The sequence below is a fragment of the Melopsittacus undulatus genome, chromosome 2 (genome assembly GCF_012275295.1).
Source record: "Melopsittacus undulatus isolate bMelUnd1 chromosome 2, bMelUnd1.mat.Z, whole genome shotgun sequence".
NCBI classification, from domain to species: domain Eukaryota; kingdom Metazoa; phylum Chordata; class Aves; order Psittaciformes; family Psittaculidae; genus Melopsittacus; species Melopsittacus undulatus.
The window spans coordinates 80,379,044-80,406,734 of NC_047528.1; the positions used below are offsets into that span (position 1 = coordinate 80,379,044).

General features: G+C 38.2%; 1 protein-coding gene across 2 annotated transcripts in view; it reads left to right on the forward strand.

Annotated features, from left to right (window-relative positions):
* The window catches only part of POLA1 (DNA polymerase alpha 1, catalytic subunit), a 192,936-nt gene that overhangs the window by 406 nt on the left and 164,839 nt on the right, over nt 1-27,691 (forward strand). For both annotated transcript variants that reach the window (XM_034074563.1, XM_034074564.1), the window contains exons 2-19: nt 1,175-1,299; nt 2,276-2,372; nt 2,872-2,952; nt 3,738-3,853; nt 4,104-4,166; nt 5,612-5,710; nt 8,163-8,358; nt 8,593-8,758; nt 9,664-9,839; nt 13,206-13,318; nt 13,773-13,889; nt 20,431-20,505; nt 21,682-21,820; nt 22,615-22,772; nt 23,914-23,998; nt 24,751-24,812; nt 25,537-25,626; nt 27,457-27,573. In XM_034074563.1, the coding sequence (XP_033930454.1) occupies nt 1,175-1,299; nt 2,276-2,372; nt 2,872-2,952; nt 3,738-3,853; nt 4,104-4,166; nt 5,612-5,710; nt 8,163-8,358; nt 8,593-8,758; nt 9,664-9,839; nt 13,206-13,318; nt 13,773-13,889; nt 20,431-20,505; nt 21,682-21,820; nt 22,615-22,772; nt 23,914-23,998; nt 24,751-24,812; nt 25,537-25,626; nt 27,457-27,573 (2,075 nt within the window). The remainder of the gene's footprint in view (nt 1-1,174; nt 1,300-2,275; nt 2,373-2,871; nt 2,953-3,737; nt 3,854-4,103; nt 4,167-5,611; nt 5,711-8,162; nt 8,359-8,592; nt 8,759-9,663; nt 9,840-13,205; nt 13,319-13,772; nt 13,890-20,430; nt 20,506-21,681; nt 21,821-22,614; nt 22,773-23,913; nt 23,999-24,750; nt 24,813-25,536; nt 25,627-27,456; nt 27,574-27,691) is intronic.

A 27,691-nucleotide genomic window follows, 5' to 3' on the forward strand; every position in this document is an offset into this window, starting at 1 on the left:
CCCCGCACGGCTCCCCGCTGCCCCGCACGGCTCCGCGCTGTCCCGCACGCTCCCGGCACCAGTTGCCTCACGGCCGTATGGCCGGGTTATTCCGGACGGAAAGGCTGTATGTGGGCTTACCTCCTTCTCAGGCTGCCTGGCGCGGCGCTGGCATTTCACTGCTGAGGGACTGGCCGGTGCAGGTGGTCTTAGCGGGGGGTGCAAATACGTTTGTGTCTGGAGGAGCGCGTAGCCGTAGGTGCTTGCTTACAGTAAATACAAAGAGTTGACAGGAAATGTTGTATAAATGCACGCAAAGCGTTGTATCCTTGCAGTTCCTCATCGGGTATCGAGCAGTGTAACTGCCCTTTTATAGCCCATCACAGCCCTTAGCGATACAGATCCTTACTAGTGCCTCAGCAGCATGGCCTCGGTGCAGCTCTGTTAACAGTTTGACATCTTCGTGTCACCAGGAAGGGACAGACCTTCCCCTTTGCTGCCTGGCCTGCCCGGCCTGGGGGCTTGCACTAGCCCTGGGTCTCCTCTGCCTGGAGTCAGGGCACTCAGCTCATCACACAGCCCATAGCCTTGTTCCTAGGCTAATTGTCTGCTTTTGTGAGTTGGATTGGGGTCAGATAAATGTCCTCCCCAAAAAATCAAGGGAGAAGTGGAAGTCATCCTGCCGGGGGAGCGTTGTCAAGGGAAGAAAGCATAAGAAGAAATGGAGCATCAGTCTTATGCTGTGATCGAATTACTCCTTGATTACTTTGGTCTAACTGCACTCGAACATTGTGAAACCACTAAAAACCCCATTACTGTTTTGTAGCAATATAGGCCTTTTCTAAGCCTATCCCTGAGTTGTCATGGAGACATGCAAAATAAAAGAGCTGGAAATTCCCAAGGAAAGAGTGAGGATCCTTTTCACATAACAGCTGATGAGACTGGATAGGTGCTTTAGAAATCTAGGTGGTAGCTCCTTGCTGAATATGAAGTATCTTTGATCTGTCTGAGACCATGCCTCTACCAGATCTGGCTTTTCCAGAGCCATCTATGACTGTGCTTTTAGCCAAGTAGGTCTCTGTGTTGATTTTAAGCAAAGCTGCAAGTATCTATTAATACATCAGTGAACACTAAGTACCAAAGATAACAGCAGCTCATTACTAAACTTATCTCTCCTGGTTTTAATGAATTGCAGCTATGCATGAGTCTGGCAGTTTTACAGCATCGCGTTCTAGACGTGAGAAGAAGTCTAGAAGAGGCCAGCAAGAAGCGCTGGAGCGTCTGAAAAAAGCCAAAGCTGGTGAAAAACTAAAATATGAGGTAAAGCTGCCTCATCTTTTCAATAAAAAGTGAATGTGATCTGAGATGCTTAACTGTTGTTTATACATCTCTAAAAGTTATGGGAAACAAAATCTGCCTTTCAGATCAGCTTTTATTTTTTTTAAGGGAGTATTTTTTTTAATGTAACAATAATTGTTTTGATACTTCCTGGTGTTTGTTACTTTCTGTGTTCAGAACTGAAACAGCTCTATCAACTGCAAGGCAAACATGCTTGGTATGGCTTGAGAACTATCCCACAGGGAAGGACCAACTTTTAAAATTTAATTGTGTAATTAATATTATAATAGGAAGTACTTTTTTGTTTTTCTTCAACTTCAAATTATTTTAAAACTTTAAATGACTTCCAGAGCATTACAAGACTGAAATCCATTAATATTGATATGCTGTGTTTCCACAAAGAACCCAAAATTTAAATATTTAAGTGGTAGACCTGAAATCTTGCAGTGTAGCATGAATACTGCCCAATTAGTAGTAATGACATCAGGAATTAAATTCCACATTGAGGTGAATAAATCTAAAGAAGCCTGAAGTGTGTTGATCATTAACATGCAAATTTACACTGAGGCACAGAAGAACATCTTCTGCATTATGCTTGGGCCCATCAAATTACCTTCCTTTTCACTGAGCTCATCTTGGTGTTTGAGAGTGGAGCCTGTGGTCTGAAGTCTCCACTCCTAGCATTATTTTCAATATGAAATGAGCAATAAATTAAGTCAGTTTCAAATGAAAACTCTGCCAGTACTTCTGTTGATTTCGAGTCTGCATATACTGTGATGTTTTTAACAAATGATAACGTCTCACTGCCTAACAAGAAACTTAAGCTGAATCATGATTGTGAACCATGTAACACTGTAGGGATTGGTGCATTTCTTGTGAACTTTTATGTTCTTATTGATGATCTGTATTAATAAATAATGGTACGGGAACTGTTAATCTCAGTATACCTTCACTGTAGGTTGAGGAGTTCGTAGGTGTTTATGATGAAGTAGATGAGGATGAATATTCCAAGATGGTCAGAGAACGTCAGGATGATGACTGGATTGTTGATGATGGTAAGTTAAGATTTATTTGGAGAGTTATTTTAATTATAATGTTATAACTTAATTAGTCTTTGTAATATTCATGATTTGAGGTAAGTTATAGCTAGGTCATTCTTAAAAGTTGTTTTAGGAGACAAGAAAGAGATAAGTTTTTATGTGGAAATGAATCTTTTGTGTTATTCTCATAGTAGTGTGTTAGGATGGTACTGAAAATATTTTTCTATTAAGAACTGACTGAAGTGAAATTTTATTTCCAGTTGTCAGTGATGTAACTTCAAAAAGAAGCACCGTAATTGATAATTTCTAATTAAACACTATTAGTATATTTAGTCTAATGCAAGATACAGCTGAAAGTGCTGTAGTGTTTTAACACTTTTGCATTTATGACTTTTGCTCTGTACTAAAGGGGAAGAAGTGCTTAAATATATAAAACTTCTGATTGTAGATATATATAGAAATACCAGAAGACAGAATTAGAAATGTAAATTTTTAACAATTTGTTTTTCTACAGATGGGATAGGTTATGTTGAGGATGGAAGAGAAATCTTTGATGAAGATCTGGATGATGATGCTCTTGGTTCCAGTAGGAAAGGTAGGTTGAACATGATCTTCGGTGTCTTCAGTGGCTTTAAAAATGTACCTAAAATGGGCAACTTCTTGGCATCAGTATGTGGTGGATATGGCCAAATAGCATGTTACTTCAAGTTTTGTGGATTCTGTTTAGCCCCTGTAATGCTGATGGTAGAGATCCACAAATTTGGATTAAATAGCTGTAACTACTTCAGCATTATGAGGGCATTTTTGTTTTCAGATATGTGAACTGTGGGATATGTATTCACTTATAGAACAAATGCATCTAGAAATGATCTTGGTTTCCAAAGCCAGCATCTAAAGAATGCGTTGTCCCTTTGGCCACTGAAATGCTTGCTTTTAAGGATCTGGGATCAAATGATTTTGCCAACTTTTATGGAAGTGGTGGCAAACTGCCTGGAGAAATAGACTCTGATGTAGAGAATCCAAGTCTAGTGCCAGACTTCTGGACACTTTTTGTTTGGTTGATTTTTGTTTTGCTTTTTTCTGAAGATCCTTCTATGTAAAGTATATTGATTGTTTTTCTTGAGTATGAATATGCAAAGAGCATCTCTGATGTAATTAGGAAAGATAGGGTTTAATATTAAATTAGGTGCTGATAGGGTTTTGCTTTTTCTGTGTGTGCATGACAGACATTGCAAAAATGGCAGAAAATGACAGATGATAAGGCTTCATTTCAGCCAGCAGTGTAAAGGTGGAAAAAGTAGGCTTATTTGTGATAATAACTTGGCCATTAAACATTGAGCTTTTCTGATGTAGGACTCCCAATTTTATATTTTTCTGTAGGAAAAGGTGGCAAAACGTCTACGGTTGATAAAAAGAATGTGAAAAAATCTATGGTGTCAAAGCCAAACACAATTAAGTCTATGTTTATAGCCAGTGCTGGGAAGAAAAACACAGATGTAAGTTTTTACATTTTGAATTTAGAGATTTCTGACTTGTTTGCAGTGTTTCAGTGGGAGTGGAGTAAGCAAGAGCTCATTCCAGTTTCTTGTGTCTAGCAAAACATAAACTCCTATTACAATCTTTTGTGTATTGAGCATTCCTGAAAATACTGTGTGTGTTTTGTTGAAACCCTTTAGTTGTTTGCTGCTGGTCTGCTCATTGGGTTTTCACATATAACTAAGAACTGGATAATTTGTTACCTTACAGAAAACTGTGGATCTGTCAAAGGATGATTTACTAGGGGACATTCTTCAAGATCTTAATGCTGAAGTAAGTATATTAATAAAATTTGCTTGAAACACCTTAATCCATTAATTTTTCTTGCCCTGGGATCAGGAAAATAATGACTTTGTAAAACCTGAGATTAATTTCTTTCATAGCACATCTGTTTGTTATATTCCATGTGTATGCAGTCTACCTCTCATCTCTACAGTGCAAAGATTGTGTGATTGTGTTGGTTTGGTAAGCTCAAACTGCTATATCCTGATTAGAGATTGTTTATATTAATGTTATGTAGAACCTGTGTTGATGCAGCCTTCTAGGTTTTAGTCAGCTTGGAGTGAAACAGGACTTACCTGCCTCTGAATCATGTATGCCATAGAGGTATATCACGATGCTCCAGCCAGTATACTGCAAGATATCTCCACCTGGTGTGTTGGGGTTCAGAAGAGGAGCTGAGGGAGGACCATTTCAGCAGATGATGTAGCCTGAATTTCTGTCTGCCTCCTGCTTTCTACGGTTTGCTAGGCAGAACTAGAGTAACACTTCCTCAGAGTTAGGAGTGCAGGATGGCCACTGTAGCCAGGTTGAACTGTCTGAAATAGGGCTATTTCTCATTATGAATAACTTTTTAACGGGTTAATGCCCCATATCAGCATTTTTTAAAATGGATTGCTCACATGTAAACTCTGAAACTGCTGTAGTGATGCGATACTGAAATGAAATATGCTGTATCATGATAATGATAATGTGTTTTTGCAAGGCAGTAAGAGAGGTACAGATGTTCCAGTGTAAAAGTTATTCTTTTGGTTTTCTGCACTTGCTATTTCATTCCTCCCTATGACATCTGATTGAGAGTTAGAATATCTCATGGTATCAAAACCCGTCAAATCAGTAAGCAAATGCTTTTTAATGCTGTCAGATTTTATGGAGCATCGATTAGGGAAAATGATGCTAGTAATTGCCCCATGGCTTCTATTTACTTAAATAGTAGCACTTTTTTTTTTGCTTAGTTGTTTGTTTTCTAAAATTTCTTTCATTATTAGCTCTTGATAAGTATAAAGTTCGTGTACAAGTAAATAAATTAAAATGGGATTTCCTCTAGTGTGACTGTGCTGAAAGAGCACTTCTGCCTTTCTTAAGGCATGTGTGTGCAGTACTGTTATTTCAGCAGACATGAAGAACAGCCCTGCAGTTATTCGCTATTATTATGCATCAAAGGCATGGTTAGCTATTGAAATGCCCATGTTTGAAAACTGTTTCACTTATTGACAGTTTTTGTCTCAAACTGTTTACCAGAAATATCTGGTGTCTGTCTTCATGGGTTGATTGGTCAAATAACTTCCTTTTTATGTGGCTGAGTTTTATATTAGGAGATGTGTTTTCTTGGCAAATGGGAAATACTGGTGTTTTCTTTGGTGGAAAATGTTACTAGCTAAGACAAAAGAAAACACTAAACAACACCTTTTCACTTTCTCTTTTCTTTCAATATTCAGACTGTTCAGCTAAGTCCACCACCAGTTATAATGCTGAAAAGGAAAAGGCCTGCTGGAGTACCACTTAATCCTTTCTCTGTGCAGTCCCAAACTCCTCAGGTAAAGGAAAAGATCAAAAAAGTTCTCATCAATAAGTATTAATGTATATTTTGTTTGATTTGAATATTGCTTTATTTCTGCTTCTAGAAATCGCCTTTCTCATTAGCTTCCTTAGCAATGTTGCTCTGTAACTTCATATATTTTCCCTTTTCCCCTTCCATGTTAATACATACAAAAAGAGTTATATTCTTTTTAGTATAGTAGTAGTATACAGCTGTTATATTTGACAGGTGAAACTGTTTTTCTAATGTTAGGTGCATCACATGAAGGTGAGCTTCTGTTTTTTCTCTTAAAAGTAGAAAAGACCCTTGTGGCAAGGAAAGGTTGATGGGAAGTGAAATAAGGAGAAGAAGGAGTATTTTTGGGTGTGAAAAAGGAGAAGAAACTCACTTTCTGAAGAAGTGGAAAGCAAATGAAAAAATTAAGCTGTGGATAGAAGTTTACCTTAGTGGAAGACTTTGGAGTAAAAGGAAGGACAGGCTGCTAAGGATGAAAGACTAGCATTTTGTTAAGATTTCTGGTAAATGAAAAGGACTTTATGGCAGGAAATACAATGAGATATTTGGTAAGAGTTTGTAGAGGGCAAATGGAGTAGATCGCAAATTTGATTTGTGAAACCTTGTGTAATAGTGACATCAACTTTTATGTTTAAAATAGTCACCAGTGGCACTCAATTCAACACCTGTACTGGAGCCTAGACACATTTGAGGTAGACAAAAAGGGACATATAGTAAGAGAGGATCTTTGTCCTTAAGGTGCAAAACAGTGGTCACTTTAGTAGGAAACATTGAGAAGGAAATCAGTTCCTAGACATAGGAGGAATTTGTGATCTCTTTCAAGATGAAGAAGATGAAGAATGAAGGCTTAAACATAAAATGTGATAAATGGGCATAAAAACTGAGATGGCAGTGAAGCATTCTACTTCAGGAGATGAGCAGAAGTATCAATAAATTCATTTGGCTGAGACAGCAAAAAATTGTTAGTGAAAGTAGATTGTGTTTGCTTTCTGCTTAAGGCAAGTGAGAGGCTGAATTTGGTATTGGCCATAGTAGAAGTAGCTGAACTGAGATTAAAACCCTAGAAATGATCATGTGCAATGCTAAATTCTACGTGTGTCAATAACAGCTTTCCCTGAAGATGGAGGTTTTGAACCTTGCCACAGGTTAAGGGTCAGTAGATGCAGAGACCTGTTCCTGGTGATGGTGGTGGCCTCTTCATACACATCTTCTATTAAGAAGAGATTCTGTAGCTGCTGCTGTAGTGGCATCTTGTCTGAAAAACAAACTCAGTGCTTGCTGCCTCAGAGCTCAGGCTTTCAGAGCATGCTGAAATGCAGTTTCTTCCTCGCTCTACCTGTTGTGTCTGTAGCATGAAGAAATGCTTTGGAGAGACACCCTGCTCTCTAGACCCATGGGGTCCTGTAGACATCTTGAACTCATTACTGATATGAACAGGTGTAAACTACCATACTGGTTGGTCTTCTCTGGTTGTTCCAGGCGCTGTCCTTGCCTGACAAATAGTCATAATACTCAGTTCACACAGAGGTTTTGTTTTAGGAATGGAGTAATATTATGTGGGAAAACAGTGAAAATAACCACAGACTTAATCAAATGTCATGCATGGCCTGTTGTAAAATGTTTTTTAAAATTAGAGTAGAAACACATCATGGCAGGAATGATGGCGTAGAATTGAAGTTTACTCTTGAGGAGTTTTAGATATCATGCTGAAAATTATATGGAACTCTTCCTTTAGCCCTGGTTATTAGTTCTTGTCGTGGTTTAAACCCAGCCACACAGCTCGTTCATTCACTCCCCCCCCTTGCTCCCCCAACTCCTGGAGAGTTAGGAAAGAGAATCCAAAGGATGTAGCCCCCACGGGTTGAGATAAGCAGAGTTTAATAGCTAAGGCACAACACAAATCACTCCTGCTACTACTACTACAAATAATAATGATAAAGCCAATAACAAGTGAAGAGAATACAACACCTCACCAGCCACCGACCCATAACTCACCCCACCCTGCCCAACCGAGCACCGACCAATACCTCCTCCATCCCCCCAGAGCTCCAGCCCTTCCGGGTCTCTCCCGGTTACATCCTGGGTATGATGTGCTATGGTATGGAATATTTCATTGGCTAGCCTGGGTCAGGTGTCCTGTCTCTCCTTCCTCCCAGCCTCCCCTCCTCCCTGTCAGACCATGAGCTCAGAAAAGGCCTTGGACAAACCAAACATTTGAGCAGTAACTCAAAACATACTTGCTATCAGCAACTGTTCTCAGCCCGAAAGTGAAAACACAGCACTGCACCAGCTACCAAGAAGGAGAAAAATGACTGCTACTGCTCAAACCAGGACTGTTCTGTAAATAGTAACTGCTGGTTACTATTTACTATTTTTTCCCCCCTTTTATGCTCTTAGGAGTTGTTTTTTTAACTCATGGCTGAAATGTCTTTCAGGTAATCCCCCCTGTATCAAAGAAAGCTACTGCTCATCTCAGAAAGGAAACTCTTCCTCCGGCTTCATTTCATCCTAAACATTCCAATTACAAAGCAAAATCTGTCATAGTCTCTGAAAATGAGGACACCAAGTATGAACAAAAAGCCACAGAAAATAGGGGAATAGTGAAGACATCAGGAGAGACAGCTATTGAAGGTATCAAAACCAAATCTAAACCCAATTCTTGAAACTCTTTAAATAAGGTGGATTACTGTTAAAACACTTAGCTTATTCTGGTTAGATGCTTAGATCACTTTAATGTGATATTTTGTTTGTACATTAATACTGTATATGCTTATGCATGTAGTATGCTCTTTACACATGCTGCTGTGGTATATAGTGTGTCATTTTAATGATTCAACCCTTTAATTCTATGTGCAACACCTCCAGATGATGATCAGGGTATGATGGATTTTGATGAGGAGGACTTTGATGAACCTATGGAAGCAGAGTGTGTGGAAACTATACCTGAGACAGTTGAAAGCTTGAAGAGGGACAGTGAAGTTGAAAAGAAGACAGAACAGCTGGAATCAGGGAAGAAAGAGACATCTGTCTTGTAAGACTGTCTTTCTTTTTTTTTTTTATTTTTCCACCAAGAAGTCTTTCAATACCCATAAGCCTTAGATTTAGCTTCATACTTGTCTTTGCCAATGGGATAATTGTGATACAGACAGAATGATAATGTGGTGTTTTGTTTTTTTTTTTTAATAGGGATGTTAAAATGGTAATGTTGAACATGTAGACAGTACTTAATTGAAAAATAGTTGGTGTTTTTGGGCTTAGCACATGACATAACACATTTCAGTACACTGAGTTGACTCAGTGTAGGGGTTGAACAATGAAGTTTGAGGCCAATAAACAAAAATGAGGAATTGCTAATGATGCTTATTCTAAGCATCTATGAAGATATTTCATAAGTTTAGTTGTTGTTAGAAGTATTGTCCCTAAAAGTAATTTCACATAATGAACAGCTGTGTCTTTGGAAATAGGAAAAAAGTTGTTGTTTTTTTTTTCCATGTTATTTTTGATTACTTGGAAGAATTTTGATTTATGTTTCCATAACTTTAAACTGTAAAAAATTGAATGATCAAAAAGACTTAAACATTCAATGACTGAAAAGAGTTTTGTTGAAACAATCATTTGTTACCACTGAGCAACTGTACAGATGGGTGGATATATTTGTTCTGTAAAGGCTTGAATAACAAAGGCTGAAATACCAGGTGAATGATTTTTAAAGCCTGTGCTTTTGTGTACTGAGAATGATACTTGTATATGGGTTTTTCTCTTTGTCATTTCATCTTGCTTTTCAGAAGAAATCTGAGGAAGCCCAACTTTGGGAATGTTGCTTGGTAGTGGAAAGAGCAACAAAAGGTGTGAGAACATAGGGATGAAAAAAACCAAAACAATTGTAGTTATAGCAAAAGCATATTTTTACTTCTTGTTTCTTTTCTTCTTCTGCAGAAGTTCTTTCCCTGATATTTCATGTTGGGACAGAGTTGATGAGGATGAAGCTGATGTAGTAGCAGCAGAAGTTCAGCTGGACCCCAACCTCCTTCCACTTGTGAATGGGGAAAATGATGATCAAGTCTTAAGATTTTATTGGCTGGATGCTTATGAAGATCAGTACAGTCAGCCAGGTAACTGTTTACTTGAAGGCAGGAAATGCCATTTTGATTCTTCTATGTAACTGGTATTTTTAGACTTGACTGAATTATGTCTAGATACCTGTCTCTCTGTGCTTTATAACTTGTCCATTCATCTCCTAATTTTCCTCACCTCTGTCCTCAGTGTAGGGCACTGATCGGGAAAAGAGAGAATGTTGTCTCTTGGTCTAGTGTAGTAGTAGGGATGTAGAAAGGGAGCTACTAACACTTCTCACTGTTGGTGACCCATTGGTCTTAAAACCGTGTACGCTCTAGGAATAAGTTGATGTTAATTACTTATACATTGGTGCAACAATTGAGCTTTTTTTTTTTGTTTCTGGAAATGTAACTTAAAATTCTGGTGGATTGTTAGAAAGTCTGTACAATAGCAGTTGCACAATTTTGTATGAAGGAGAGGTATATCTGTCAAGGGAGGAAGATGGCCTGAAAAATACAAGGTCTCCCTAGATCCTTTTATGCAGACTGTCTAAATCTTGCAGACCGTCTTTGGATCTACATCCCTAAAATACTTTATGCACTTGAAGTATGAATCCTAGCTCTCACAGTCTTCAAAACTGTGGCTTTCTTATCTCAGCCCTGACAAAAGAAGTCATGTTCACATCTGCTGTACGTACTTCTCATCCATCTTCACATTTCCTCAGCAGCTTTAGGATCTTGGATTTCTAATTTGTGCTTCATGTAGGTTTACCAGAAGGTTCTTCCATATGTTGTTGAAGTTTTTTTGGAGTTGATGCTGTAAGCATTGAGTCAGATGTGTTTCTCTGTTACACCTTTTGTTGTAAGCTGGGATGCCAAACTTAAATACAAGACTGTGCTGGGCTGAGCAGCTTGGTGGTGGGAGTGGTAATAATCATAGATATCTTGATGAAATCAATGGCTCTAATATAGAATTGCTACTTTTAAAGACCCCACTATTGTTCTTTTTCCTTTTTTTTGTCTTCTTAGTCAGTGCTTTCTGAATGGAACTTAATTATGAAAGGATTTCTGTTTCTCGCATGCAAGGAGTGTTCTTTTCTCATTATGACTTTTTCAGGACTGAATAATAAAGACTGCACCTGTTTTCAATTAGTAATGTAGAAGGGAAAATTTTGGTACTGGTTTTTGTTTAACATGTTCATGATCTTTGTTTATGCCTCATTTGCTGTGATGTCAAATGCACTGCCTGAAGAGTAAATACCATAGCATAATCATGAGACTCTTTCAAACTTAATGATATTTTTGAGGCTTACTTTTCATAAGTCCTCTTACTATCTTAGAGAACTTGGGAATTTTAAACCTATTAATCTTTTAAAGAAATAATGAATAAAAGCTGCCCTTTCCACTCTGCAGGACATTTTCCTCATCTCTTGACATGGGTTGTCTTTTGGTTCATTGATAGTGTGATCTTTCTTTTCACAGACTATGTTTTACAGCTTTACACCCATTTTTTTCTTCTTTCCATACTCAGGTTTAGAGGGGATAGGGCCTAATACCAGTTCTCTCATTTCTTGGTTTTACGTTTGAAATGTTTCTGAAAACTCTTTAAGGTTATCCCTGCTTTTAGTGTGTCTGGAGGTAGCATGTGTTCAACTAGGCGACCTCCAAATCTTCCTTCCATCCTAAATTACTCTTAATTCTGTGAAATTTTGGTATTAAGACCTTTCATTTTTTCCAAGCTCAAGTTGATTAAAATTTGTCTTTGCAATCCAGGCAGCCTTTTACCCTATCTTTTGCTCATATATCCTTCCTTCTACCTCACCTGCTTATATGTATGCCTCTGACAGGTTAACTTCTCCATGTCCCTACTATTGCCAGCTGTTCAAGCAACCGGCTACTGTTTTGTGGTCTCTCCCATAGTTTCATCTTTCTGTATGACACAAACCTACCTGAGAGTTTTATCACTTGGAAAAAAAAAATGCTGGTGAGAAGAACTTCATCTTCCCTGTCACTTACATCTGTAATTGGAATTCTTTCTAGATCCTTTTATTCAAACTGTCTAAATCTTGAAGATTGCCTCTGTATTAAAATCTCTAAAATACTTTGTGCAGCTGAAGCTTGTATCCTAGCTCTCATCATCTTCAAAACCGCAGCATTCTGTCCTTGACAAAAGTAGTCTTGTTCACATCTATTCCAAGCACTCAAAAGATGATTTTTTCCTTAGCCTGTCACTCTAACTGTCACCCATCTTAGTGCATCTTCACTGGTTTATCTTTGATCTACCAGAGTAAGAAAGGTGTCTTTACATCTGATAGATGTATGGCAAAGATAAATTATAACTCTTAACCAAGGACTTGTTTGTGCGTTGTCAGACCAAGGAGAAATGCAGGTTCCAAAATCTCCTCTATGCAACACATTGTTTCTGAGACAGTCTCAGTTTCGGTATTTCTGAATTCGTCAATAGTATTTGTACTGTAGGGAGAGTGTCTTTCTTTTGTAATCAAATTCCAAATTATCTGGAGTTTGAAGGGAACTTGGGCAAAGCCAGCTTTTGAGTTGTACTTGGAAGTTTATTTTACTTGTACACAAACTGTATGTGGAAGTCAGCTGGTCTTGTTCTATGTTATTTAAAAGTTTAACATCACTTGATTAGCATTTTGCAGCATTTTGTGCTAATGCTAAGTTCTGTGTGGCTCAGAGATGCACATGTACAATAATGATGCGATCCACACTGAAGTCAGTTGTACTAGTCCTGCTAAATACAGGCTTTCCGAATGGCTACCTTGGTTACAACTGCTGTCTCAGCAGCCACAATTTCTTGCAATGTCATAAATTTTTTGGTGTCCTCATTTGCTAAAAATAGTAGAAAACTTTTTACAGTTGATCAGGTTGTAGTTGTTATCTTCAGAATGTATTTCTAAAGGTTTTCTTAGTAGTAGAATCTTGAGCTCATGCTACTGAAGTGTAGGAAAAAAGTGTTAATTGTGCTGGTCTAGCTGAAGAATGAAAAACTGTAGATAACACATTTCAGGAGTGATTGGCAGCACAGGCATTCTGATTATCTTTAGCTTTCACTGATTTCTCTCTCCTTCCTCTTGCCATGATTATCAAACAAATATAGGTAGAAATGGAATATCAGAACGTGATTCTGAGACTGTGTGATGCCATTTTGAGTTTCACATATCAAGGTGTTACTATAGTGATGGAGGTAGGAGCATGATGAACCAGGTATCTATTTATAAAGCTGATGTTTAAAAGAATTTAGAATGTGCTGATACATCATAAAGGTTTGTTGCTGAAGGACCTAAGCTAGAAGTTGTGCTTCTGTGCAAGAATACATAATAAGCTGCCTTAAGCAACATTAAGAATGACGAATTTAAGAACTGCATATTGAATTTTTTCTGCTCTGCCCTTCTTCCTTAGGTGTGGTATTTTTGTTTGGGAAAGTATGGATTGAATCTGCAAACACCTATGTCAGCTGCTGTGTGACAGTGAAAAATATTGAGAGAACTGTTTATTTACTGCCACGTGAAACAGTAAGTGTGTCTTTTAAGCATGTCAAACATAAGTGCTTTTCATTCTGCTTATGGCATGTTATGAGTTCTAGTAGTGTGTTTATGGGAACTGTTGAAGCCAGTGTTGTCTGATGTAGGTGATAAAGTTGAATACAATATATATGTAGTATATCGTGTGAGATGCAGAGTAGAGGGTTATTGCTTCCCTGCAACCCCTAACAACTGTGGACAGATTGTTGCCTTTAGAGTTGTTGCTTAGGAAATAAAGTGGTCTTGAAGTGTTAGAAAACTTTGTGCTTTTAAAACACTGTTTCAAATAGTATTTTTTACATTTGTGTTTTCTTGGCTGATTGCACTGTAGTTTTCCCTTAAAAGAAGAGATACCTGATTCAAAATGGCAAAGCAATATTCAACCTGTTGGTTGTGTCTGTTGGCATTTTTTGTTAATTTATAAAACCTGACTTGTGTTTTTGAGGAAATGGACCTATCTACTGGCAAAGAGACAGAGACTCCAGTAACTATAATGAGTGTTTTCAAGGAATTTAATGACTGCATTTCACCTAAGTATAAGATTATGAAGTTCAAATCCAAGGTTTGTCTACAATTATCCTACTTCATTATTTTCTGTTGTGGTTGGTGAGGTGGGAAGTCTGTTGAAACACTGCCCAGTGGGGGAGATTATGCTGAAACACAAATATGTAACTCCTGACAATGACATTTACTTGTAAACAAACTATCCCAATGTTTTCCCAAATACCCATAATTCTTTAAGCACAGTGAATTTCCAATATGATTGTTTCACCAGAAATTTAAACATACTGCTTTTGTGTCTACTCATTAGCTTCTTTGATACTGGGTTGAGTGCCAGACTCTTGCTTGCTTGCTGTTTTTTGGAGTGCAGAACGGATAACAGTTCTGATACCTAAAGCCTGTATCAGTTCATGGTGTTCAAGTTTAAAATGAAAGATTGTGTTGTCCAGCAGATAGGATGGTACACTGCGATTAGACCATCTTTGCACTTGACCAGATGCAATATTGAACTTTATCTTTTGGCATGTCTCATGCTGCTTCTCACCCTTGCTGTTTGAAGCACAGGTCGTCATAGTGTATTTCTACAGAAGGTAACAAGTTATAAGGACTGTCATCCAGTGTTGAAACTTAAGCTGTTTTTGGCTTACAGTTATGGGCAGTAATCTTAGAGTGTTATTTTGCTGTGTTGTGTTTGCTCAACAAATCCTGAAAAGAATATTGAAAAAACAAAGTGTTGTTGTAACAGAAAATTTGCACAAATAGTAATACAATACTTGTCTTAAGTCTGCAGGAAGAGAGCTGATATTGTTGCAGATTTGGACTGAATTAGTTCGCTAGTGTGAGAAAGCTTTCTTATTCATTTGCACAAAGCATTTGTCTTTTAGGGAGTTTGTGTGGGGAAAGGTAATGGCTAGCATATAAGTTAGGGGAAAAGATTTGTTCAGAGTGAAGTGCACAGAAACTTTTGTTTCTTGAAGTAATGTGTCTGGCAAAGCTGGCTTTCATTGTCATGATTCTGTGTGGGATCAGCTGTAACTTTTCCCAGGTTGGCCATCTTCTGACTTGGTAGGATTTGTTCCTGAATAGTTGATCAGGCAATGAATGGCAAATAAAAATGCAGAGAGAATGGAATTTAACAAAATGTAAATGAGGGAAAATAGAAACAAGCTCATATGGTAATTCAGATTGGAAAGGCCCTCAGGAGGTCACCTAATCCAAAGCTAGAGCAATTCTGAAAGTTTTAAGTTGTTAAAGCGAAAACATGATCAATGTTTCTCAAATGGGAAATTCATGTAAGATGTCATCTCTTCATCCGTGTGTAGCTTAGTGCATTATTTACATCATTAGTACATTGAAAAACCTTTTTTTAATTTTTGTTGGTACTAGCTTATCTTGTCTCTCAATACTCTGGTGCAAATTTAGCTTTTTGAGCTTTATCAGCCTTATTTCTCTTGTATAGTTGATTATAACTTCATTGTCGTGTATGGTGATTGGAAAGGAGTGAATTCAACGGTAGGTGAAAACCCAAGTTTGTAATAGCTCACTTTTCAAAGATCCTTTCAGGAACGAGGGAGGAAATTCAGGGCAAATAAATTCTTCATTAAAAAAGAGGATACAAACATTTGTACTCCAGGAATGGAGGGAGGGGGAGATGCCTTTGAAGGAACTCAGATCTGCTAACAGAATCTAAGGAAACCTTCACCTGTTCCATACTGTTCTAAGGAAGTGTGAGTGAGGTAATGGAGTAATAGTGTTTAACCTTGACTTTTAAAAATCAAGGTAAAACATAAGTAGGAATTATTTGAACTATTATTTCTGATGTTAGTTCAAAGCTTATCAAATTTTTATTGAGCTTACACAGAGCTTGGGGTGAAAGACCCAAATTTGTTCACCGGACACATGACTACAGTGCATCGGGGGTCCCTGGGTGTTACATGGGAGAAATCCCTAGCAGGAGTAGGGAAGTAGCAGAACAAAGGCACTGTTCAGACCTTACCTAGAAGAATTTAACACTAGATCACCTGTATGAGGAAAGATTAACTCAAGCTACAATAGGTACAAAAGATGGTCATAAGAAAGAAGAGACAAAAGGAGGTTCAGTTATACTAGAGATAACTATGAAAGAGCTTTATTTTTTTACCCTAGTAAAGAATAATGCTAAGACCTTTTTGCTGTCTAAAAACATTAAAAGGGAATGAGCAGCAGGAAAGCTGTTTAAAGGGCAGTTTCACCAAAAGAAACAAATTTATGAATTTTATTCATGAGTAAATCAGGCAGGGTAGTTGGGGGTGCAGAGTTCTGAAATAACATACTAGAATTGTTTCTGGTAACAGTAAGAATTCAAACTCTGTTTGAATTCATTGGACTCTTCAGTAAACTGAATTTTACTAACATGGTAAAAGGCTATTCACTGTTCTGCTTATTTTGGTAGTTACTGCTTCCTGGAAGCAGTGCTTCTTGGAGCTACGAGGAAGGTATGGCACTGGTAATGTGGGGGATAAAAGAAAAGGTAATATTGAGGAGCAAGGCTGTTGGTGAGGCCTTTGGAGGGTTATTCAAGGAAAGTATTACAGTAACTCAGCTATTCCAGCTTAACACAAAACTGAACAAGTGGCAGTAAATCTGGCCACTCTCTGTAAATCTCCCTACAACAAGGTATCCTTTTTCCTGCAAGATAATTGTGGAAGTTCTCCCATTACTGCACCTCCCTTTTCTTTTGTTCCTTCCTCAGAGACCACAGTTTGCCTGATTATATACTTTATTAATCTGTTTTTCATAAGGAGTCATCATCTTTCTTAATATTTCAGTCATACCACCAGAGATGTGTTGTTGTGCTTGCTTCTGTGCTTCTATAGGTTGTGCAGAGGTCTCAGTTTGAAATGGGATTGGCACTCAGCTGAGTGAATGCTTCAGAAAGTCATCTCTGTACAACTGTGACTGTGAGAGCTAATATGCTTTAGAAAAACTTCCCAGTTCTTTGATGTGCAGCCAGTGTTCCACTGTTGTCATGTAAAGGGTTGGTGTTTTGAAAGAGCTTTAAAAGGCTAATGACAAAATTGCTTAGGTGAGCAGAGCACTTGTGAGCAATGCATTCAGAGTAACACGAAGTCTCAGTTCTGGCAGAGTATTGTGAAACACTGAAGCTCTTATCTTTCTTATCCTTCATTAGCTGGAAATGAGAAAGGTTACTAGCATACCTGCCATGCAAGTTATTCAGAATGCCCAGTTTTGTGATGATGCAGAGAGAGCCAGTGTTTATACACTGAGACAGGTTGTTCTCTGTGCGCGTGCGTGTATCCGGCTTGGCCTTGCCAGCACCAAACTTCTCTTGCGAACAGATACACTTAAGCTGTATCATTTCCTCCTGCACCTGCTGCTAATTGTGGCTTCAATGGGTTGCACTGCTGCCAAGTTAGCAAGTCTTCACAAATCAATTTGAAAGCAGCCTTACTCCACTTAGGAACTTAGCAGCTAATCACTGCTCTCTGAAGGGCCACTTGAAGGGCAGATTACTCTGCAGCAAAGCATTCATTCACTGCAGTTATGACCAGACGCTTGTGTAATTGAGCTGAGCTCTGTGGAATAAGGCAGATGAATCACTGCAGCATACTATTTTTATACTATGTTCAGTTTTCGTTTCCAACATGAACTTGTTTGAAGCTTGACGGTTTTTTTAAATGAAAAAAAAAAAGGAGGGAGGGCACCAGTAATATTTGCTAAAAGCAGTGCATTGCCATTGGTATGTTACTGTTATGAGCTGTTGCTTTGGCTCAGCAGTTCAGATCTATATTTGCATGCTAATTTTTAATGCTGTTCTGACTTCACAGTGCTGTGCTTGTACAAAGTTACATTACATGGTATAATACTGCGTCCATGTAACTGTTGATGCCAGAGTTGTTTTCGGGTTTGCCTTCTTCCTATTTTTAGCAAGGACCCTCTCCTCTCCCAGACAGCCTTAAAATGCAATATTGTGAGAAGTAGCAAGCTTAACTGCTCATTCTAGTGCTCTGAGGGAGTTACTGCTGATCCTAAAGAAAACACCCAACCCTAAACCAAAATAACGAGTTTACCTAACCGTGCATCTGTTTTGCTTACTTGTAAATTTTATTTCAATTTGTGGAAATTTTGGTTTTTCTCATTAAACTTACTGTAGTGGTATATTATGCTGACTGTATGTATGATGTGCTGAACTTAGTGCACTGTCCAGTGAAAATATGCTTTTTAATTCAAGGCATTCTTATAGTAAGAGTAATGTTCTAGCATAGTTATGGAATAACATAATAATACGTAACAGTGGTGCAGATGGTTTGGGAAGTATGACAGGGCTAAGCATATGTGCTACAGGATAGAGCATGGCATTTCAGCAGGTGCTATAGCAGTGTTGCAGAGGATATTGTAGTTATTTGGAATTTGTACTTAGTTATTCTTAGAAACTGACAAGCTGTGCATGTTGTAGAAAATCATTACTGTTCTTGAAGAAAGCAGAAGTGATACTTTCAATAAAATTGTACTGAACTTGAGGTGGCTTTAACTATCTTTGTTAGAAATACATAAACAAACTTGACTCCTTTCTAGTAAAAGCCAGTTCACTCAATGAAAATACAGTACTGTCATAGAAATGATTCTGTTCTAAGCATGTAATAAATGATGGGCAGATGGTTGGGAAATTAGCTCTCTTGGGTGCCTCTCTGAAGTGCTGATACACTAAAGCATGCAGTGGAACTGTGGAAAAAAGTGTAAAAGTTGGAACTGTGTGCAGTTACAGTGCTATGATCTTATTGGGATCACGGACACATAGTGGGATAGGGCATGGTTCAAAAGGACAGACTGGGATGGAGAGGAGGGGGAGTCCCTTTTACATGTCGGAGCAGTGAGAATGCATGGAGTTCTGCCATGGATGCCATGGCCAAAGAGCATAGCCAAGAGCTTGTGGGTTATAGGGCAGACTAATGGAAGTGACATCATGAGGGAAAAAAGAAACCCAAAGCCCACCTAGAGTGGTGAGAGAAGCGAAGGGCAGTTGGAAAGGCTTCTATAGGTACAGGAGGACTAGGGGAAAATGTGGGCCTGCTGCTGAGAGGAACAGAGGATGTGGTGATGAAGGGCATGGAAAACCAGAAATTCTCTATGTCTCCTTCACCTTGGTCTTTACTGGCAACTCCAGCCTCCAGCAACCTCTGACCCTAAGAAACCAGAAGGAAATCCTGAAGCAAAGAAGACTCATCCTGGGTGGAGAAGGATCAGGTTAGGGAACATTTAAACTAATTGGACAGATGCACATGCATGGGACCTGATGGAATGCACCCATGAGTGCAGAAGAAGCTGTCCAATGTCTTTGTGAGGCCATACTTGATCATCTTCAAAAGGTCATGTTGATCTGAGTAGGTTCACGAGGACTGGAAAAAAGCAAGTGTCAAAGCTATCCTCAAGATGAACAGGGATGAGGAGATCACAGGGAACTAGAGGCTGGTCAGCCTCACCGTAAGCCCTGGGAAAAGATGATGGAGCAACAACTTTTTTACAGATGCACAAAGCACAAGAAGGTGCTTGTGAGTGTTTGGTGTGGATTTATAAAGGGAAAATAACGTTTAATCAAGCTGGTAGCCTTCTGTGAAGAGATGAGTGACTTGGTGGACAAGGGGACAGTAGGTATTGTTTATTTTGACTTTAGTATGGCTTTCAACACTGTCTCCCATAATATCCTCAAAGACAAACTGATGAAGTATGGGCTGGGTAACTGGATATTGAGATGGACTGAAAACTGGCTGCACTGAAAAACGGAGAAAGATACGCATGTACTGGATGGAACAAGTCCAGGACAGGACCACAAAGATAGCTACAGGGCCTGGAGCATCTGATGTGTGATGAGAGGCTGAGAGACTGTGATTGATCAACCTGGAGAAGAGAAGGTTTGAGATGAAGGACTGGTAATGGAAATGTTGTGTATAAACATCTGGAGGAGTAAAGATGTCTCTGGTGCGCAATGGAGGACAAGAGCATTTGAAACACGTAAAAATTGTCAGAACGCAAACCAGTTTTTTACTGTAAGGGAGAACAGGCACTGGCATAGGTCGCCCAGAGAAGCTTTGGAGTTTCCATCCTTGGGTATATTCAAAACCTGAATGGAGAGGGCACTGAGAAACCCGCTGTAGGTGACCCAGCCCTGAACAGGCAGCTGTACTAGACAGTCTTTGGAGATGCCTTTCTGTCTCAGTCATTTGGTCATTTTTTTTTTTTCTGTGGGCTGCAGCCAGCAGTTCTCATGAGTATCTCTGAAGCTGGTGAATTTAGAGTTCCTTAGCTGTTAACCTTGTATGGTTAACATTTTATTTTGTAGTGGTTAGTTTACTTGTAAGTCAATTCTGTAGAAACTGTTCATGTTAAGAAACCCTGAAGAGATTGAATACAGGCCCTGTTGCTACATTCATATAATGTTCTTACTATCTTTAGATGGTTATAATGGGTTGCAGAATTGGTAATATATGATCAAGCCCATGTTATTTGAGATTTGTATTTTGGCTGGCCTTTTTCATTAGCTTTCTTGTTGGACAGAATAAATATTCAGTTGGGAGATACTGAAAAAATGTTTTTGTTTTATGTAGAAAGTGGAAAAATATTATGCTTTTGAGATCCCAGATGTTCCAGCAAAATCTGAATATTTGGAAATTAAATATTCGGTGAGTATAGTTAATCTGATGAAAGACCATAACCTGCTTTCTTACCCAATTAATAATTTTATTTGATTTGATCTTCAGTAGCTAGTGTCTGTACCTCTGTTACAGTGTGTAGTTAGTTGCGCATTGTCTTGTAATTAGAGGTTTATCATTTGTACTTTGGTTAGTCCTTAACAAAACAAGTTCATTACCAGGCAGCCTGTAATGCTGATTTGTTATTGTTGGCTCTATTTGTGTAAATAAAGCATGAGGAAAAAAAAATACTTCCTACAACTACTGCATTCCTCACACCTTCTTCCCCGATTAGAATTTGCTTATTGATTTACAACAATGTACAGTCCCAGTTGTCCTGCCTTATTTTATGTTACCTTGCCACTGAATCAGTTGATACTGGCTAAACAGCCCTTTAGCTGTACTGGCTCAGGGCCCAGAGTACTCTAAGATAATTTAAATATGTTGGGTTTTTTTGGTTTTTTTTTTAATCCATGTCCAGAATACAGCTGTTATCTCTGCTTATGTGGCTCTTGCAAATAGCAGCTGGTTGAGAAAGATTTGTTGAAGAGCTTTAAAATTGAACAGCAAAGATGAAAAAAATAATCCCATGAGAACATCACTGTTATTTATTAGCAAAAATAGTTGATTTGGTTTCATATGCAAGAACTTTAGCAGTCTTGAACCTCTTGAGGGCAGTTGCTGGGATAATGCCTTTTTAAACCATTTTCTTAATACTAATTCTAGGTGCAAAAGCAGCATCTCAAATTTTAATGTAGCTGTGCAGAAGCACTGTATCCAGTATTTATATGACAGACAAGATTAAAGATGTAACTATTTAGCTGAGTTGACAACATGAACAGTTTCTGTATTAAAATGGTTACTGAACATTGTTGTAGTCTTGGCTGATGGTAATATTTCTGTCATGCATCCAGTATGGATGAAGAGCTTTAGCTTCGGTGCATTTTTACATTACTGTACTGATTTTGTTATGCACCTATTTAAGTTGAGTCAATAGTATAATTTATTCAATTACTATAAGGTATTATGGGTTAAGGCTCTGCTTGTGGGAAATTACAGTGATTTTGGTTATTGTATAGTTTCGTTAAGGTGTTGTCTGAATATAGTGTGTCTATATTGAAGTATTCTGTGGGATGAAATGACTCATTGCTTTCTGTTACTTGTTAGGCTGATTGCCCTCGGCTTCCCCAAGATCTGAAAGGACAAACGTTTTCCCATGTATTTGGAACCAACACCTCTAGCCTGGAGCTTCTCTTGATGAGTAGGAAGATGAAAGGACCATGCTGGCTGGAAATAAAAAATCCACGTATGGTGGTTTGCATGTGAAATACTTGGTTGCAGGAAAACACACATAGTTATAGATTGGGGGGATGAGAGGAAATCGAAATTGTACTGATAAATTGTAATTTTATAAATTGACCTTGAAACTTATCTGTGTAATTTTCATTATCTAGTACAAATTTTAACTTATTCTTCCTTTATTTTTTGAGAGCTTTATCCATATAGAGTTGCACATTGTACAGATAAGGTTATAAATTGGAATGTCAGTGAGAGGGAACCATGCAGTACCTAGCAGGTGCATACCCTAAAGCCACATAAAGCTGAAGTTAGTTTCCTAGAAAGGTATCACTCTTTCTTCTGTTGGTGACTTAAGATTCATGGGTTTTCTGAAAATGTATCTTTATAAGAACAAACTGCTGCTAGATGGCTCTTTTGTTTGTGTGTTAGTTTTTTTGTTATTTTTTCTGTCACTTAGAAAAGTTTGTGATGTGGAGCCTTTTTAGTTTGAAATCTCTTCTGCCTCATGTATGGGCATGCGCCACTTACAGGTAGTTATGCCGTCTTATTTGGCTTGGTTAGAGCCCTCTATTCAATGTGTGCTGCATATTCCATATTGCATGTGTTAGAGCCCCTGGTGTGACCAGGCTTCTGACTGGGGAGTCAGGGCCCAGGGAGTTACCAAAACTGAGCAGGATTAGTCTAGATCCTGGACTATCCCACAAGGGCAACACATTAGACATTCTCTGTGGAAGAGTGCCATTAGAGAAGCCTTATTTATGGATCCCAGAAGAATGAAGGTGGTTCATGTTTTTTCCTCAGAGCCTTCAAATCAATTGGTCAGCTGGTGTAAGGTGGAAGCTGTGGCCATGAAGCCTGGCTTGGTGAATGTGGTTAAAGATATTTCTCCTCCTCCTCCTCTTGTGGTCATGTCCCTCAGCATGAAGACAACTCAGAACCCAAAGACTCACCAGAATGAGGTATGTAATCTGCTCTCATTTTGGTTTGGTTTTGTTCTTTGCATATACTAAAAATTTTCTAAAACCCGGAAGAACTTCACCTGATAAAACATACCTAACTATATTTACTGTTGAATAAACTTGTATGTGCTGCAGGCTTTTCAAAGAAATTTTCACTGGGCTCTCACCGACATGAGAACTGTGAATTCAGAGGGGCTCTTATGGAGAATATTTACTGTGACAGCAGATCCTACGTATTTTTTCCAAGCCTTCTATTTCATCTGTTGCGTATAACAGTTATAAATGGGACTGTCCCAGAACAGCTGTTAATGAATTACTATTTTTTTTCTGGTAGCGCTAATTGTAGGTTCTAGATAAAATGACCAGGTTTTTCTGCTGATAAAATTAATTAGGAAATACAGCCAGAAATTGGTCTAAATCATATGGCACCTGCTACTCTGCTGTAAGATTTTTCATTTCCTCAGAGAAGAGATGTAGGTGGCCCTTCTCAGTTGTGGACTGCAGATTATGAATTATAGTTACTTCAAAAAACAGATAAAGCTGCCTAAGTCCCCCTAGTTAAGGAAGTGATTTAGTATTCACTAACAGGATAGGATAGTTGTTTCTGGCTACCTTAATGGCAGCCTGACTGCTTTGTTTTCTGTTGGGTTTTTCTGACCAGTGTCCGGGGAGCCAGGACATTCCTGCCAAGCAAAGCAAGCAGAACCATCAGTAGTTTAGAAGCTGATACCTTCTAAATGCTCAAACCTCTTGGCTTGCCAATCTTGACTGTTTGCTCAGGGACAGCCCTTCTGGAGGCAAGGCTTCTCTGCATGTCCTGCCTTTCTCACATCTCCCCTGCACTTTACGGAGAATTCTTTAAATTGTGTGGTCTTTTCAGATTCAGAACAAAATTTACTAAAAGCAGTTTTCCAGAGGAATTTTTTTCCTTCTCAGATTTCTAAGATAATTGTTTAGGAGTAAGTTCTACTTATTTTGAGATAATTTGATAATTTTTCTTTATATTTGTAAAAGAAGATCTTTTGTAGGAACAAGAGAAAATATATGAGGAAACTAATAAAAAAAATGGAGGGGAGGGAAAATTGGGGTTTGCCAGTAGTTAAGTTTATGAAGTTGCATGTTCTGTGTCTCCTTGCTATAGATAGTGGCTCTTGCATCTCTGATTCATCAGAAATTTCCTTTGGATAAGGCTCCACCTCAGCCTCCTTTTCAGACACACTTCTGTGGTATGTATGCGGAACAGTTTAGGAGTAGAAAAATAATTCCTTCTGCAGTTTTCTTTTGTTGTGGCTTTTGGTTGTGGGTTGTTTATGGTCATGGTGGGGGAATTTTTGCTGTTTTTGGTTGTCTGCTTTCTTTGGTTTCTGTCACTCCAGCAGTAATAGCTTGGAATAAGTAAATAGCAAAGTTTCACCTCCCAAACAGGCTTTTCTCCCTGTTTTTAACTTCACTGGTTACCGACATTTTGTTGAAGACTTTATTGAAAGGAATCTTCCTTTGAGATGAAGTAACCTGTTCTGTGCAGTTTCCTGTCACTTTTATTGGTTTTACTTCATCATGGGGTCTCTTGGATTACTTCACCCATTGATTTAGACCATTGATTCACTGTCACTTAGTTTTTCAGATCATCTGAAAAGAATTTTAAAAGTAAACAAGTCATATTTATTTATAAACAAGTTTATTAAGATCAGCTAAACCTTGAGATTCAGAACTCAGTTGAAAGAGTGCTGAATCCGTGTGAGAGCAGGTTCTTTGGAAGTGGAGGGCCATAGTTACTATTAATTATGAATTCATAATTATGAATTATTAAAGTTGTTTAATGCTTTATTAATCAGTTTTTAAGACATGTATTCACATAAGGCTAGCCTTTTAGAATTAGAGGTTAGTTTTCCTTAACTCCCTGTGTTGTGAATGGATGCTTATGGAGAAGGTATAATTAAGGATTTGTATGTAAGAACAAATGTAACTTCTTTTGCAGTTGTTTCCAAACCGAATGATTGCATTTTTCCTTATGACTTCAAAGAAGTTATCAAAAGGAAGGTAATTAATTTTGTTCGCCTTCTGATTGCAGTACCTTTTAAAATACGAATTTCATGTTGCTTTGGGTATATTGTGTAAGAGAAATATTCCAAGGAATGGTATAATTATCTCATTAGTTTTCCACTCTGCAAACCTGAATTCAGGTGTTCATTCTGGGTTGCTTGTAAAAGCAGAGAGGTGTCTTTATGGTTCATTATTGCTGCTACTTGTGGTCATAAAATAGATAGAGTGTTAGACAAAAGAACTGGAAAGACTTTCAAAGAGGCTAAAATTATAATTTGTTTTCATTATACCTGACTGTATACTTGTAGTAAACGGGGGGAGTTTGTTTCTTCTTTCCTTGGAGAGTAAAGTCTGTCAGAATTCAGAAGACATTCTAAAGGGTACTGGGATTGCTGACAGAATAATAGCCTATTTTTGTTTTCTTCTGTTTCTATATGATCTTAAGCGTGTGAATGGAGGATGCACATGGAGCATTTTCCTGGTGTGCTTGATTCCTAAAATAACACTAGACACCTGCATACAAAAGCAAAATGGAAAAAAAAAGCCTCTGAGTAAAGCTTTCTATGTCTGTGGGAGTGAGAACAAAATTCCTTGAATTACAGAAGGAAAGGGAGAACTCTGCGGTGCTTTATTATTGTCTAGGAACAAGTAGGGGAAAGGAGATGTTTCCATTTTAAACTTATTGGGTCGTTGAAATCAGGTGCTCTCTTGCTTCTTTTAGAATGCTAAAATAGAAATTGCTGCAACAGAGAGAACACTGCTGGGATTTTTCCTTGCGAAGATTCACAAAATTGACCCAGATGTTGTTGTGGTGAGTAGATCTGAGACTTTGTCAGTTAAATTAAAGCACAGTGTCAGCTGGTCAGCTTTACTGTTTTCCTTTTGTTCCCTTGTAAGTTTTTAATGTTTATCTTAGACTGCCTTATGAACTGAATTTGCTTATAAGACAGCAGGTATATTTCGATACAAAGATGATGCAGAATTTTCCCTCACAGGATTTTATACATCCTATTATTTCCCATAATACCTGAAATAGGCAGTATTTCCACTGTGTATAAAACAAATATTTTTTTTCTTTACTCAGACAAAACACAACAAAAAACCCCTTGTGATTTTCTAGAAAAATTGGAGCTCTTGGTATACTTAAGAGTCTCTTTCAGTTCAGATGCTCATATAATTTGTGTCACTTTTAGATTCTGTTTATGTTGTAAATCAAAATGATAACCTGTACAAATTCACAGGATCTTAGCAGTTTTGTAATAACTATTATGTTTTCTCCTGTATTGGCAGCTGAGGGTTTATTATAATTACTAATTTTCTTTTTTATTATTTTTAATTAATATTCCATTAATGAAATTTTGGAGACAATTTAGAGTTGGTTATAGATCTGAGGCTGGTCATATGCAACTTGTTACTCTTCTGTAGGTTAACACAAATAATTAAGTGGTGGTAATAGGATAGAATGAGCAGTCAAGTTCCTGATGTTTTTCAGCCCACTGTGGCTGGAATCTGGTATTTGTCTTGTGAGCTAAGCTTCCTGGAGTTTGTGAGAAGGAATGAGGCAGAACACTTAAGCCAGTAATTTTAAATTGAAAATGCCAGTAGTAGGGGTATGAGACCTCTGATGCTAAAACCAGCAGAGCTGTGTTAGTGCAGTTTAGTTTGCACCTGGTTTATTTAGTGCTGTTGAAAAGCAAGCTGTATCATTATATCTATGGCTATAATGCTGATGATGATTTCAGGGAGCTTCTTCTATAGCACAACATTGCACTACACAGGTGTATCTGATCCAGTGAATTTGCAGTTCCTGACTGCAGGTTTACATGCAGTCTGCATGGACTGACTGGTCCATGCAGGCTCATGTTCATCATGCAGGATTTTGTTTACAGTTGAGGTTACAGACCAGTGTCACCAGTGTCTTTAGAACTGTTTAAACTTTGCAAATATTGCTGGAGTACTTTGATGGGAAGAAATTCTTCACTCTGAGGCTGATGAGACACTGGAAGATGTTGCCCAGAGAAGTTGTGAATGCTCCATCCTTGGCAGTGTTCAAGGCCAGGTTTGATGGGGCCTTGAACAACCTGGTCTAGTGGAAGGTGTCCTTGCCCATGGCAGGGGGTTGGAACTGGGTGATCTCAAGGTCTTTTCCAACCCTAACCATTCTATGCTTCTGTGATATGTAAATGCTTGCAATGTCTTCCTATCCGGATTTAACAGCTATGCCTGTTGTATCAAAGGAAATTACACCATTTTAATGTCAATATTGAGGCTTTCATGAATGAAAACTGACAGCTAAGTTTGTGTGTTATATAAATAATGTTGTTTATTGTGTTTTGGTTTTTTTTTTAGTTTTTTTCCTAGAAAGCTTTAAATCCAATCTCTTATCAAAGCGTAAACCTCAATTGTGTATGTTGTAAGCCAGTTACACAGCTGATTTTGGTATTCTGCTGAACAGCATTGTTAGCATTAAGACTAATGAGTACTGTTGATGAATGTTCTTTTAGAAAGTGCTTTCTATGAGAGAGATAATGCCATCAGTTAGTTAGAAAAATCACAAAGGGCAAAGGCTACTGAGTGTGGGAAAGTAAGTCTTTCAATTTGCATTTGTTGTAACCTTTTTTGTTATTTTTTCTGCTGCAAGGGTCACAATATTTATGGATTCGATCTGGAAGTGCTACTTCAAAGAATTAATGTGTGCAAAGTCCCTCACTGGTCCAAGATAGGTCGACTGAGGAGGTCCAATATGCCAAAACTCGGGGTAATAAGATTGCTCAATTCTTTCAAACCCCTTTATGTTGCATGTGATTAAAAAGAAATTAATTTTGCTGAGGAATTGTGAATGTGGTGCTTGCGTATTTTGACTGCTGGTCATGCTG